Here is a 14932-nt window from a genome sequence, read left to right as displayed (position 1 = left end):
CACAACAGATCCCTAAGATGTAAGCAGAGTTCTCTAGTTCTAGGGGATTGAAAGAGAAGATAAGAATCCTGGGTTCAGGTTCTTGCTTTGTCATTAATTCCCTGGGTAACCTAGATTATCTCACTTTGCCTCTCTGTACCTCGAATTCCACTGTGTAAAACATTCAAGGCCCTTTGTAAATTCTGTCAGATTTTATGATGTCTCAATTGCAGTATTCAATGAAACTTACTTTGCAGCTCTACATATTATAAAATATGGCTCTTAGGGTGTTATAGATCACTTACTTGAGTCCCATCTTGTGCCATGCCAAAGGGAAGATGATAATGAGTTAGAAAAGTTATTCTTTTATCATGATAGCTCATGATAGTCTCAGCCAGAGTCCTTTCTGCCTTGTTAGCTTCCTGGAGAACTTATGACCATGATATGCTGAATTAAATTTCAGCATATGTTTTCAAGCAAGAATTGCTTTGTTCCTTTGAATAGCCTTAGTATTGTGACTCTTTCAAAGAACCTATCACAGCTGGGAGACTTCCTGGCCTTCATCCTGCCCTTGAGACCCGACCAGAACCCCAACTCAAAACATTTACCTTGAGCCATCAGGAGTCATTCTTAAAAACATTAGTTTTTTTCAAGACCCTTTTATAGTTGTCATCTCAGTTTCAGTGAATATTTGGAGCCAGATCAGTAAGGAATCAAAGAATCCAAATTTACAACCTCCTAATCACCAAATAATCCTAACCACAAGTGATACACCAGCAATATAAATGTATTTAGCAGGTGGTAAGTGGGGCTCTGTAAACCTGTTTTTCCTATTAGTTTTGTTTACATCTTTCTGAATAGAGTGAAACATACTAGCCTAAAGCACAGTCTTTTGAATCTTTTGAAAATGGGGCAAATAAATCCATTCTTTTTTAAGGATGGATTTGACTTATGGCAATAACCAAAAATAATTTGAACCTGTGTATGACAGATGAATATTCCTTTCTTTAGAGCAACAGTGTCAAATGCAAATAGAAATGGATCCTTAAGGGCTGCACGTTGACTTAAAATCCACAAATTAACATTATGTTGTTTTGTATTTTTATTTTATTAAACATTTCCCAATTACATTTTAATCTGGTTTAGACCCACTGGTAGTTTTGTAAGCTCATGCAGTCCTGTGGGCCACAGGTTTGACACCTCTAGTTTAAAGTATTGTTCCCCTATACTCGGAATCTCTTCCCTTCTTCCTTTGCTGCATTATTATCTGTCCTTTAAAGTATAGTTCATATATCACCTCTCTAGAAAGCTTTCCATGAGTCATCTGATAAACTTCCTCCCTGAACCTCACATCACATCACATGATTTTATAGCTTTCTAATGTACTTCTATGTGATATCGTGTATTTTTGTGAATTATGTCTGTTCTCTTACTTGATAATAGATTTTTTTACCCCTAACATAGTGCTGTACCCCCAAATGCTTGTGTATAGTTTTTTGACCAGTTGAATTATTCCATTTTTGGTCAAAAGAAAGGTATGATTTTAGTCACTTTATAAAGGCTACTTTTCTTCTTTTGTGAAAGGTATTTCCAAAAGAGGAAATCCAGAAATGTTTTGAGCAGTGGTAACAACATTGGAGCATGTGTATGTCCTCTCCAAGTTGACTGATTTAGAGACATCTCTAGTATCCATTTTTGTTTACACTGACACACTTGACCATTGCTCTCTTCCTGAAATCTTTTTCCTCCATGGATTTTCTTGACACAGCTCTCTCCTGATCCTCTTCTTACTGGTTGAACCCTTCCTTCTCAGTATTCTTTTTTGGATTATCCTTAATATTCTACCCAGACTATGCCTGGATATATTCCAGAACTCTATTCTTTGTCTGCTTTCTCTACACTCTCTCAGTGATCTCCCAAGTTCCAATTAATTCAGTTGTCATCGCTTTGCAGATAGGTCTCTCAGACCTATATATCCACCTCTCAGTACTAATCTCACCTTGCTAGCTGCCTGCCAGATATTTCTTTCTGAATACATGTGAAACTCACAAAATCCACCTTTTCCCTTAATGTTCCTATTTCTCTATGACCATCCTTGTAGTCACTCAATTTTAGAATCCTTATCAGATTTGTGTGTAGAATGAATTGGAAAGGGAGAAATTGAAGAAAAGAGTCTTAGTAGCAGGCTATAGACATACTCTTGATGAGAGGTGATAAAAAGCCTGAACTAGTATGCCTACATGAGTGGAGAAAAGAAACTGTTGAAAGGTAAGTGAAGGCAAAAATAAAATTTGGCAACTACACATATATAAGGAATAGAAGGGAGAGAGAAGAGTCCCCCATATCTGGAACAGATTTCTCTGATACTTCTCAGAATTCCCAGTTCCCTTTAAAGCTCAACTCAAGTGTCAAATCAGACATACTTTTTACTGATCCTCCCAGTGGTTAATACTCTTCCTCAAAAAATTACTTTGTAGTTAATTTGCATTTATTTTTATTGACTTCTCTGTGTAGATGTTTAATTCCTTGCAGTCAGGAACTGTTTTTGTTTTTGTATCTCTAATGTCCAGTATAGAGTCAGACACACAGTAGATATTAATCAATGCTTTTTAAATTGAACTGAACTTAGGCTCTTATTATGCCTTCTCTACAATATTATAATAATCTCTAACTGCTCTCCCTGATGTCAGTATTTTGTTTCTAATCTTTCCCTTACAAAACTAACGAAATATCCTTCCTAAGACATCTACTACTTTTCCTGATTCTTTCCCCTTCTTTTCCCATTTCTGCCACTAAAAGGGATTTCAACATCCTCATGATTCTTATAGCTCTTTGTCTTGGTGTCTTCTTTATAGTTATTTTTGTTTTTCCATGTGTGAAATTTATGTTTTATTCCCTCTCTTAGAATCCTCACTTTGGATTGTAAACTTCTTGAACTCAAAGATTATGTTGTTTCTTCATATTTTCAGTGTGACTTAAGAGATCTTGCATATAATGAGTACTAAGCAGTTGTTTGTTAAGTTGGAACCTTATTTGATTCTGGGGGATTTGGGGAGGGTGGAATTGGAGAGACATGATAGTTCTGGTCAAGTATCTGAAGGGCTTTCCTATGAAAGACGTAAAGGGCTTGAACTGAGCAATGCACTTGGATAATGAAGCAGGTGAGACTAAATGCCAATTGGATAGTTCCCTATTAACTTGTTTGAAGGTTGACCCTCCCCAGCTGTTCTGTGCTGACTTGATTGATGAGACAAAGAGGGGGAAGTGACTTGTGTGGGAGGAGTAGGAGAAAACTTGGGTTGTGGAACTCACGCTCACTCGCACTCGTGACCTAGCTTTGGAGGGGACGGTAAAGATCTAGAATAAAGATGTTTAGTGATCCTGACTCCGGCTGATATTTGGGAAGATAGAGTTCCAGCATTTGGCGCCCCACATTGGGCGCCATTTGTAACGTGCCCTCCTGGCAGTTATAATTAATAGTCTGTCCTAGGCCCAACAGAGTACCTTTGACCACTGACCTTTGCAGTGTGAACTCTACCCGGCTCGCTTCCTCTGAGGCCTTCAAAGGTCTCTGGCCATGATCTCTTGAATCTATAGCTTAATAACCGGTAGCACACTCAAGAACAGCCACGTGTAATCTTAAAAGCCTTTATTATACCTACTCACATAATGCCCTGACTTGTTGGTTCCCGAGTGAACACCTGGTCAGAAGACCCACGTGTTCACTACCAAACTCCTTACCTCTTATGGCTATCCATCTTGGCTTGGCCATCCCAGCTAGGGAGCCAGGGTAAAGAGCGCCAGGTTAAAGAGAGAGACTGCTGCCTGCAGTGGGCTTATAAAGGGCCTGTGAGGTCACACACACAGCCAATCAGCGAGAGAGTCACCCATTACGAAGTTATCTCAATGTGGCCAAGATTCCACCCAAGGGCAGTCCTAATATCCACAGAAATTACTTCCAGGACTCAATCTCCCGATGCACTGTGGCCGCCCATTTAAAGGGCTCTTACAAGAATCCTCACTTTGGATTGTAAACTTCTTGAACTCAAGGATTATGTTGTTTCGTCATATTTTCAGTGTGACTTAAAAGGTCTTGCATATAGTGGGTACTAAGCAGTTGTTTGTTAAGTTGGAACCTTATTTGATTCTGGGGGATTTGGGGAGGGTGGAATTGGAGAGACATGATAGTTCTGGTCAAGTATCTGAAGGGCTTTCCTATGAAAGATATATTAGGCTGACCACAGGAAAGCAGAAGACATTACATGGAAATAACTTTCAGCTCAATATAGGGAATAATTTCTTCACAGTAAGACCTGTCCATAAAATGAACACCTGGCTTAGAAGTTAAGATGTTCCCAATCACTGGAGGTCTTCAGTGGAAGCTTTGTCACTAGTATTTTAGATATATTCATGCTTTGAGTTGGAGTTGAACTAGATAGATGCCTTTGAGGAGATCCCTAGCAACTCCATAATCCTTTATGTTTTAATATATTTTGTTTTAAAACCAATTTCATCACTTCATAATAACACCTCCTTTATCCTTTTAGACAAGAGGACTTGAGTTTATTTCACTGAGAAGAATTTCCTTGTTTTGGACTACAGGAAGTTTTCTCAAGAAGAGGACTTCTGAACAATGGCAGTTTTTGATTCTCCTCAGGAAGCATTTGGCATTTTGCGTCCAATTTGTGTTCAGCTCACAAAGACACAGACAGTGGAGAATGTGGAGAGCCTTCAGTCAAAACTGCATGTTGTAAGTGATTCTGCTCTTCAAGACCTTCAAGAATATATCCTCTTTCCCTTGAGATTTACCCTCAAAACTCCAGGCACAAAAAGAGAAAGCCTGGTCCAGAGTGTAGTAGAATGCATCACATTTGTCCTTTCTACTACATGTATAAAGAAACAGGACCTCCTTCAAGAACTTTTTTCAGAGCTCTGCCTTTGTCTGTCTTTTCCCAATTCCCAACAACCTGCACCTGTTTCAGAAGAATTAAAATTGGCTGTGGTCCAAGGACTCCATACATTAATGCATTCAGCCTATGGGGACATAATCCTCAGTTTGTACCAACCTTGCACTCTTCCCCACTTAGGATTTGCCATATCTTTATTGTTAACTCTAGTGGAAAAGGAAAAATCCAAGCAAATTAAAACTTCTGCCTTAAAGTGTTTACAGGTTCTTCTATTACAGTGTGATTGCCAAGACCATCCCAAATTGTTAAATGACATTGAGACCAAAAAACTTGGGGATTTGTTTGCTTCTTTTTTGCCTGGGATCTCAACTACATTGACCAGGATTATCACTGGAGACTTTAAACAAGGTCATGTCATCATCATCTCTGCTTTAAAGATCTTTTATAAGACAATTGGTTTCATTATGGCTGATGAACAGTTAGCAAGAATTCCAAAAGACAAAGAGAAATTTTCAGTTGAACACAAGGTAGCAGAACTTATGGTCCATAGAGATGCAAATTGGGTTAAAAATACTGGCGATAAGTTGGCTGCCCTTATTGAAAAAATAGTTGAATTTGTTTCAGTTCATCCACACTGGAAGGCAAGGATGGAATTGATAGAACTTGTCCAGGATCTTCTTTTGAAGTGTAGACAATCCTTATTGAAGTCTGTTGGCCACCTGTTGAAAGTTTTGGTGGGTTTGGTAAATGATGAGAATCTCGATGTCCAAAATAGATGCAATAATGTTCTGAAGAATTTTGCAGATCAAAAGATAGTTGTTGAGAGTAGGGTACTCACTGACATCCTGTCAGAAAATCTGCACTCCCTTGCTACAGCCCTTCCCCGCCTGATGAGCTCACAGGATGATCAAGGCAAATACTCTACTCTCATTTTATTACTTGGTTACCTGAAACTCTTGGGCCCCAAAGTTAATTTTGTTCTCCACTCTGTGGCCCACTTACATCGCCTGTCCAAAGCACTCATCCAAGTGCTAGAATTAGATGTGACTGATGTGAAAATTGTTGAAGAGCGACGCCAGGTCCCTGATGGATTGGCTGAATCCTCGAGTTCATTGTCAGAGCCACCCTTCTACAAGAGCAAAAGCCAGAGGAAATACTTTAGGTTCTTCACAGATGAGCGCATTTTCCTACTTTTGAGGCAGATATGTCAGATGCTTGGCTATTATGGAGATCTCTATCTTCTTGTAGATCACTTCATGGAGCTGTACAATGAGTCTGTCATTTACAGAAAGCAGGCTGCCATGATCCTTAATGAGCTAATTGCAGGGGCTTCAGGCATAGACGTGGAGGTTCTTCATGAAACTCATAGCAGAGCAAGCACAGAAGAACTAAAGGAGATCATAACATCCATCCTTGAGGAATATATAAGCCAGAAAAACTGGTATTTGGTCACTTCTAAGGAAGCTGAAGGAAATAGCGAAGAGTTAACAATGAAGCATTCAGACCTTCAGGCCATCACATCTGGTGTTCACACCTGCCATCTTGCACCACTTCCATCATCTTCAGAGCTTAATCTTACTGTCTGTTCTATGAATAGCAACATCTGGCAAATATGCATCCAGTTAGAAGGGATTGGATGCTTTGCGCATGCACTAGGAATAGAATTCCGTGTGCTTTTAATGTCAGCTCTTTATCCAGTGCTTGAAAAAGCTGGAGACAAAACTCTGCTTATTAGTCAGGTGGCTACCAGCACCATGATTGACATTTGTCATGCCTGTGCCTATGACTGTCCCAGGGACCTGATCAATCATAATGCTGACTATTTAGTGAATGAGATTTCCTTAAATCTGCATCAGATGGCACTGTTCCCTCATACCCCAATAGTCTTGGAAATTATGTTCCAGAACTCAGATGCTACTTTGCTTCCTTTGGTAGATGATGTGATTCAAGATGTACTATTCAGCCTGGATCAGTTTCATGATGAGAGAGCTACTTCATTCCTCAGTGTTCTGCACACAGTATTGGCAGCCTTAGGTAAAGTAGAAATCTTTTCTGGTACATAATTCAGGGAAGGAGTGCTATAGTTATATAATAGCCTAACTATATTTTGCCAGAATTTTAGTGTTTGTAGTTTTGATTTAAAGAACATAATTTGAATAGAATTATATCAAAATCTGTAAAATAGCAGCCCATGCTAACTCATATTTATGTTGTTATTTTGAATTTCTAATGATCAAATGAATTAACATGTGTAAAATGTTCTTTGCAAACCTTAAAAGTGATATATAAATACTATCTTTTATTTAGTGATAATGGAAAATTGACTATGTCAATGCTAATAGTGTAATAGAAGTAACATGGATAATTGAATAATGTATCATGGATAATTCAGAAATCTCATTTTAACCATTAGAAACAGACCTGAGAATGTTAGAACCAGAAGGGACTTTAGTCCTGTTCCGGGGAATATGTGTTGGGCAATGGTAACAAGTCAAGCTTCATCATAGGTCCTAGATTTGGAGTTGAAGGAAATCTTCAGGAACATCCAATCAAAACTCTTCATTTTACAATTTAAAAAAACTGAGGCCCAGAGAATTTCACTGATTTGAGAAAAGATTCACAGTTTATTCAGCAGCTTGAACCAAAGTTCTGACAATGGTGATAGCTCCCTCTACATCATCCCAGAGAGGTATATCAGATATAAGATTAAAGAGCATCATGTGGGACCATAATTCACCCTCAGTTGCCAGATCCCTAAACAGTGTGAACGACTCATTCCAGATCTTTTGTTTTTTCTTGCTTCAAAAAGACAAATAAAATTAGGGTATTGCAAATCCATATTCTATTAGAGATGAAAAGGACCCTAGAGGTCTTTTAGTTCAATTTGCAAAGAAGCAAACCAGACCCACAGATAAGAAGTGGCTTTATCATTGTTGATCAGTCACGTCTGACTCTGGGACCCTATTTGGGGTTTTCTTGACAAAGATCCTGGAGTGATTTGCCATTTCCTTCTCCTGCTCATTTTACAGGTGAGGAAACTCAGGCAAACAGGGTTCAGTGATTTGCTCATGGTCACATAGCTAGTAAGGGTCTGAGATCAGATTTGAACTCAGGAAGATGAGTCTTTCCAACTCTAAGCCATTACCTGGCTACCCTGAAGTGACTTGAACATATTTAAAGAACAGGTTGGTGACAGCAAGTCTATACTTCTCTTGTCTCTCACAGAATCATAGAGATAATGTATTCCAATTTTGCTGAGGTTCATTGATGGTAAGTAACTTTTCCCAAGTCTCATAGTTTGTTGATGTAAGAGCTAGAATTAGACCCCTGGTTTTAAACCATGAGTTTTTGATTATACCTCCGAAATAGGAAAACTACATCTTTTTCTTTCTCCTAATAAAAGCCCTGATGTTTTGTAGCCAAAATAAGAAATAGTATGAGTAGGAGTTAAGATTGATTCTGAAACAACCTAGAAAAGGCAAATATGTTGGATCATGGAGGGGAAGCAGCAAGATGTTAAGCAAAAGTTCTAAAGCTGCTCAGACCATAGCTGTTTTGAATTAAGAAGTATAATGAGGCAATGCTGATAAAGCTGTCAAGATCAGTAAATTAGCAAGTTAAATCTAACATGTCCTATGATTGTTTTAACTTCAACAAAAATGTATTAAGCATGGATAGTGAAAGCAGCACTGTTTGGGATCAGAGGAACTGGATTTAGGTTTGCCATTTGATAGTCATTTACCATTTCTAGGCTTCAATTTTTTCCACTGGGCATAATAATATGCTGCATCACAGACTGTTGTGAAAATCAAATGAGATGCAATTAGATAATATGCAAAAAAAGGTACTTTGTAAAATCTTAATTTGATAGGTCATCCATATTTTGCAAATATTAAATACAATACTGCCCCAGCCCTTATAGAGCTGCCAGTTTCATGCACAAAGAGGAAATAGCAATTATTCTCATAGAGGATCTTTTAAAACATTAGTAGAGGATTTAAAGAAGATTTTAGATGGTACTACTTCTTTCAACAGAGATATCCCTAAGTGAAGAAATATATTCAACTATACTATTTTGATGGTAATATCTCTAAGAATATGCAACATCCTGTGTTCACCAAGAAGCCTTTTGATGACCGAATAAGTTGTTTCCCTTAATGTACATAGGAATTAAAAGGGAATGCATTGTACAGATGACCAATTCTCTTGCCAGATAGACCTACCAGTGTACACAAGCAAAATATATTTTCATTCAGAAATCAGTCTCTTATGAGTTTGATTAGAATGAACTAGTTCTTCATTGTAATCTCCTGGCCTTTCTGCATGTATGTGTATTTAGTATCAGGAATGGATTAAAATTATTGTTGTGCCTGGTCTAACCCGGGCTCAATATATGGTCCTTTCCTCATTATAAAGGGGGATAAGTAGGCCTTAAAGCAGGGGTTCTCAAACTACGGCCCGCAGGCCAGATGTGGCCTGCTGAGGACATTTATGCGGCTCGCAGGGTTATGGCAAATTGGGCTGAAGGGCAGAGACAAGAATGTGAAGTTTTGTTTTTACTATAGTCCGGCCCTCCAACAGTCTGAGGGACAGTGAACTGGCCCCCTATTTAAAAAGTTTGAGGACCACAGCCTTAAGGACTAGGATCATAGAATTTGAGAGATGGAATAGGCCTTAAAGGCCATCTACTTCAGTGCCCTTAGTAAGGAAACTGAAACGCAGGTTTTAATACCTCACTGAGGTTTTCTACTTGATGGATCAATAAAAATGAAGGCTAGTACCCAATAATAATAAAAAATCAGATTTTCACAGGTTAAATGTAAAAGCCTGTATTATCTCTAATGTCATCTCTAAATGCCTGTCATCTCTAAATGGATGGCATGATCAGAAAGAGCAATTGAAAACAACATTTTAAAAGGGGAAAGTCTCAATTAGAAAAGCATATGACTAATTCACTTCAAGCATTTATTAAGCACTTACTATATGTCAAACAATATGCTAGTCACTGGAGATAGAAAGCCAAAATATTCTACTGAAATGTAAGCTATCTGAAAGGGGAAAGCATTTGATAAGAACAAATCCTTGAATATTTATGTCTTTAGAATCTACCCTGCTCACTACCTGTTTAGTAATGACGCAAGTATACTGTGTTCAGGGCCCATGTATGTCTCTTATATGCCACCCTCTTTGGTAGATGATGTTGCTAAATATCACAGATACTTTCTTTCTAGCCCGCTGGTTCCCAGAAGCCAAAGATGACAAACAGCTCCAGGAGCAGGATTTCAGGAAGGAAAAATATGGTTTACACCAAGGCTCAGCAACTCTTGGGAAGGGCTTTACATTTACTACCTCTCCTGAAGAAATAGAACGGTTTTTGTTGGACTACCTCAGAAATAAGGATGTTGCAGATGGAAATGTCTCTGATTCTGATAAAGAAGGTAATTTTTTTTTAAAAGAGACTTCTGTTTTGTGTTCCAAAAAATAAAGGGAAAAGGAATTCAGAGTAGCTTAACACTAGCCTATTTTTACCGTTGTTCACTCCTGCCCTGCACTCCTTCCCTCTGACTTCAGTTCAGATCTTCAGACAGATCTGAAGGATTAGTAACTTAGAAGAACTTCAAGTTTGAAATGTCAAAAAATAAATAAACAAATAAATAAATAACTGAGTTGTCTCAACATCATTTAAAATTGAATGAGTCTCAAATTATTTGTTCTGGAAACTGAGCAAAATATGTTCTGATAATCTCTGAACTGTAACTCTTGGGTGAATCAAATCCAGTAATTCTGGGATAGCAGAACATATTAACTCATTAAAGCTAACTACAAAAAATTCTCTTTGAATAGTAGTAAAGCATAACATAGTATTTGGGACCCAAATAGTGATTTTTCAGAATTCAGTCATGATTTCCTCCAAAAGCAAAGTTTCCTTATTGGAAATCTATTAAGTTATTTTTTCTCAGATTTGTTACTTAGGCTCTGTCCTCCTTATCCTTTTCCTGAATACCTCCTACCCCCAGTGGTATTTTCACTGGGAAAGATAGCTTGATATCTCATAGTTATGATTTGCCCTACCTTACTGAAATAACTACCTTTTAGGCAATCCATTGTTATGAATCAATTGATGTGAATCAATTGAAATGAAAAGATGTTGGGTAGGAATAGGTTATATAAATAAAGCCTTCCAGGAAGAAAAACCAAGAGCTCTCCATCAAGCTGTTTTGATCGGTGAATTTAAACAGAGAATCTTCTTGGAAAAAAACTTGCAATCCTCACAGTTCATTTGTCACATACTCTGGCAGTCATTGTATAAAATATTGATTATGTGCATCCAATCATAGGGGTAGGGGGTTTTTTATACCACATACCTATGTAGTATTTAAAGTACTTTTCTGTGAGAAATCTAAACTGTGAATAGACACATTTGCCATCTTTAATGTAGTAGGCAGAATAACCAGATAAGGAGTCAGACCCAACTTATTGTACAGATTGCCTTTCACTGTTTCTGGGACTTTAGACAAGTCACTTAAATTCTGAGATTCTGTTTTCTCCTCTGTCAAATAGAAATGATATCTATACTATCTGTCTCACATTAGTGTTTTGAAAGTTATTTTGAAATTAAAAGACCTGAGTTCAAATCTTAACTCTGAATTTCTGTACTGAGATTACCTTGAGCAAACTGCTGAATCTCTGAGAAAACCAGTTTCTTGGTCTGAAAAATAAGATTAGACTGTAATTTCTAGTCTCTTCTGCTCTGTATCTTATCCTAGAAGATCAAATAAAACCATATGTGCAGAATACTTTGCCCATTTAAAAGGGTTTAATGGAATATAAACTGTGCAGCTGTAGGGTGCCAAACTTGGAGTTAGGACATCAATTCACATTCTGTCTCTGACATTTATTCTGTGTGCTATTACTATGGGAAAATTGCTAAATTACTCAAAATTTTAGGTTCTTCATCTATAAAATAGAATACAAAGTTTTCACCTCAAATGAAATAATATATATATAAAGCACTTTGCACATTTTAAAAGCATTATATAAATGTCAGATATTACCATAATCATCATTATTTAGTTTCTCGTCTCCAACTTTTCATAGCAATCACAAAGAACATATGTAGGCACCATTAAGTTTACCTGTTTTAACAACAGAGGAAACATGTACAGAAATGTTAAAAGATTTTAATCAGTTTTTAACTGCACTAATTAATGGACTAAAAGTGGAGAAAAGACTACCATCTTGGAAAGTGATCTTGAATTTGGTTTCAGAGAACCCTTCCCCTGGTTGTTTATACACAACTCTCCACAGCTACCAGTTGTGCCCTGTTTTCCAGAGGAACAAACACTCCCTCCTGAGGCAGAGATGAATGATGTCTGTCCAGATGTGGAAGCCTCACTGCCAGTGCAGACCCAAATAGCCAAGAATGTGATGGAGAGGTGCATTCACTTGCTGTCTGATAAAGATCTGAAGACACGCCTGAAGGTCAGTGTGCCTTGTCTACTTTGTATTTATAGACTGCAGGATGTAAAGAGGGTTGGCCTTGTTGAGAATGACTGCTTTGATAAGAGAGCAGCCTCCCTTATCTTCAGGTCCATGTGTAGTGGCCAAGAGAAGGCCCTGGAGGAATTTATCTATGAGATGATGGTATTATGTCCATTCATGCCAGTTCAATTACTAGAAAAGAGCTGATCCCCCCTGAATTGAGAAGCAACAAAGTTGTATGAAGTTCAAAGAATTCATAGGAGAAAGTAATAGACTTCAAAAAACATTTATTTTTCCTAGTATTCTCAAATTTTTAAAAGTAGTCATTCTTTCATGCCTGCCAACAGTCCTTACTTATCTCTGTTTTCCTTTTTCTTTTTATGAGAGACTCCAGTAGTTACTGTGTTCTTACTCCCATCCCCCAAGCCTAGCTCCTACAGACAATATCCTTTATACAAAGGGTTTAAAATGAGCATGCTTACAATAGCTATGCCATTTTTCCCCCTGCTGTTGTACCCATTATTCTGATGAGTCTCTCGGTCTCCCTTTGCCAGTGTACAACAATTCTATGCTCCTTCAGATAAAATGACTAGATATAAATGAAAACATGTCTTTGACAGCCATCAACTAAATTTATCTCAAATATAGACTGAAAAGTAGTACAATGTGCTCTCTCATGCACTTTAAAAAAAAAAAAAAGAGAAGAAACCACCCTCACCCCAGCCCTCTCAGAATCATTAAAATTGAATTTTGTTGTTCACCATTCTTCATCTTCAAACTTTTTGTTGTAACTCATTCTCATCTTGTTTGCTCAGGTTCTGGATGTGTTGGAACTGTGTGTGACTGTTCTTCAGTCCCATGAGAATCAGCTACTTCCCATGGTGCATCGAGCCTGGCTGCCGCTTGTACATCGACTTACTAATGATGATCCTCTGGTCGTTCTCAGAGCCTTTAAGGTATGGTATTGGCCTCCTCCCCACACTAGCTCTGAGATGTTACTGAGAGAGGGAGAGTTAGCTAAGCCTCAGATATCTGAGCAGCATGATCTCTACTTGGGTCAAACTCAAACCAAAACAAGGACCACCAAAACATACCTAATTTGTGCCTGCACAAATTAACTTTATGTTCTCTTGTATTTTTTGTTTTGTTAAATATTTCTCAATCACATTTCATCTGATTCGGATCACATTCATGAATATGGTGGGCCACATGCAGTATGAGGGGCCTTGTGTTTGACACAGTATCCAGCGGAAAGAGCATCATCCCGGAAGGGAAAAAACCTTGTCTGCCATTCACTCCCCATGTGATCTGAAGTGAGTCACTTAAGCTACTTAGGCACCTGTTTTGTTCAGTTGTCAAGTGAGAATAATTCTTCCTTATCTCACTGTTTCATGGAGTGATTATTGGAACAAATGAAATAAATGTGAAAGAGCTTTCAGAAGTTAAATGTGTAGAGAAGTATAAGGTGGGTGGTGGTATTATTTCTTTAGGAAACTTCCTGGATTTCTTTGCTCTTGGTTGAAGTTAAAGGAAGGAAGGCAATAAATATTTATTAAATACCTACTGTTGTACTTCAGGCACTGTTCTAAGTACTTTACAATTATTATTTCCCTTGATCCTCTGAACAATACTGAGAGGCAGGTCTTGTTGTTATCATACTATAGTTGAGGAAACTGAGGCAAACAGAAGGTATATGACTTGCCCAGTTCATACAACTGGGAAGTATCCAAGGTTTTGTTGGAATTCCCCTAGTCTCCTGACCCCTGTGCCCCAGCTGCTTAGCAGAAGTATTTGAACATTGTCTACAGCATCTACTTAACTAAGACAAAATGCAAATGTAATTTTAAAAAATAACCATTATTCTGAAAGCTAGGACTTCAAAATATATTGCAAGTGATGTGGTTCAGAGATTATTTTTTTCTTTATGAAACTACCCATATTTTTAAGAGCATACTTGGAAAAGGAGAACACAATAGAAAAAAAAGGGAATAGGCTAAGGAATAGAGGACTGAATCTGTGATTTCATTGGTTTAGTGAAGTCTTAGGTCACAGCCTCTATGTACATCCCATGATAAAATACTTCCTGGATGCAGGACTTGTACTCTAACCATTACACGGCACTGCCTTTCAGGAAAACAGAGACACATGTGACTTTGGGTTGCATATCTGATACTGTTTCATCTCCCTTCCCTCATATGTTAATGACACTGCTATCCCAAGTAGCCATTCTGTGTGTTCATCATTAATCAAGAGAGCTTAATATTATATCTTTTGTATTCAATCCTTCACTAGACCAGTATATGTCTGTATGTTCTGCTAGAGAGGTTAAAAGGAGATATGCAAATAAACTGCATGCCATGAAGGGAAGAGTAATAATCATGATTAAAGCTCATGTTGGTGGAGCATGTTGGGCTTCTTCCCCAACAGTTCTGTGAAGCAGGGGAGGCAAAAATTATCCTCTCCATTTGATGGATGAAGGAACTAAGACACAAAGAGAAATAATTGGCCCAAAGTCACACCTTGTTCACATGAGAGTAAGGCTCAAACCCAGGCATTCCTTTCCT

At 37.9% G+C, this 14932-nt stretch overlaps 1 protein-coding gene across 1 annotated transcript in view; it reads left to right on the top strand.

The window, feature by feature from the left end:
- Positions 1 to 14932, top strand: part of TTI1 (TELO2 interacting protein 1) — a 53347-nt gene that overhangs the window by 11624 nt on the left and 26791 nt on the right. Inside the window, exons 2-5 of the mRNA XM_074292707.1 lie at positions 4527 to 6920; positions 10118 to 10324; positions 12220 to 12368; positions 13184 to 13324. Coding sequence (XP_074148808.1) covers positions 4613 to 6920; positions 10118 to 10324; positions 12220 to 12368; positions 13184 to 13324 — 2805 coding nt within the window. The 5' untranslated portion in view covers positions 4527 to 4612. The remainder of the gene's footprint in view (positions 1 to 4526; positions 6921 to 10117; positions 10325 to 12219; positions 12369 to 13183; positions 13325 to 14932) is intronic.

Source organism: Sminthopsis crassicaudata, chromosome 2 (genome assembly GCF_048593235.1).
Source record: "Sminthopsis crassicaudata isolate SCR6 chromosome 2, ASM4859323v1, whole genome shotgun sequence".
Taxonomy (NCBI): Eukaryota; Metazoa; Chordata; class Mammalia; order Dasyuromorphia; family Dasyuridae; genus Sminthopsis; species Sminthopsis crassicaudata.
The sequence above is the reverse complement of the archived record's forward strand: the minus strand, read 5'-3'. Positions and strand labels throughout refer to the sequence as shown.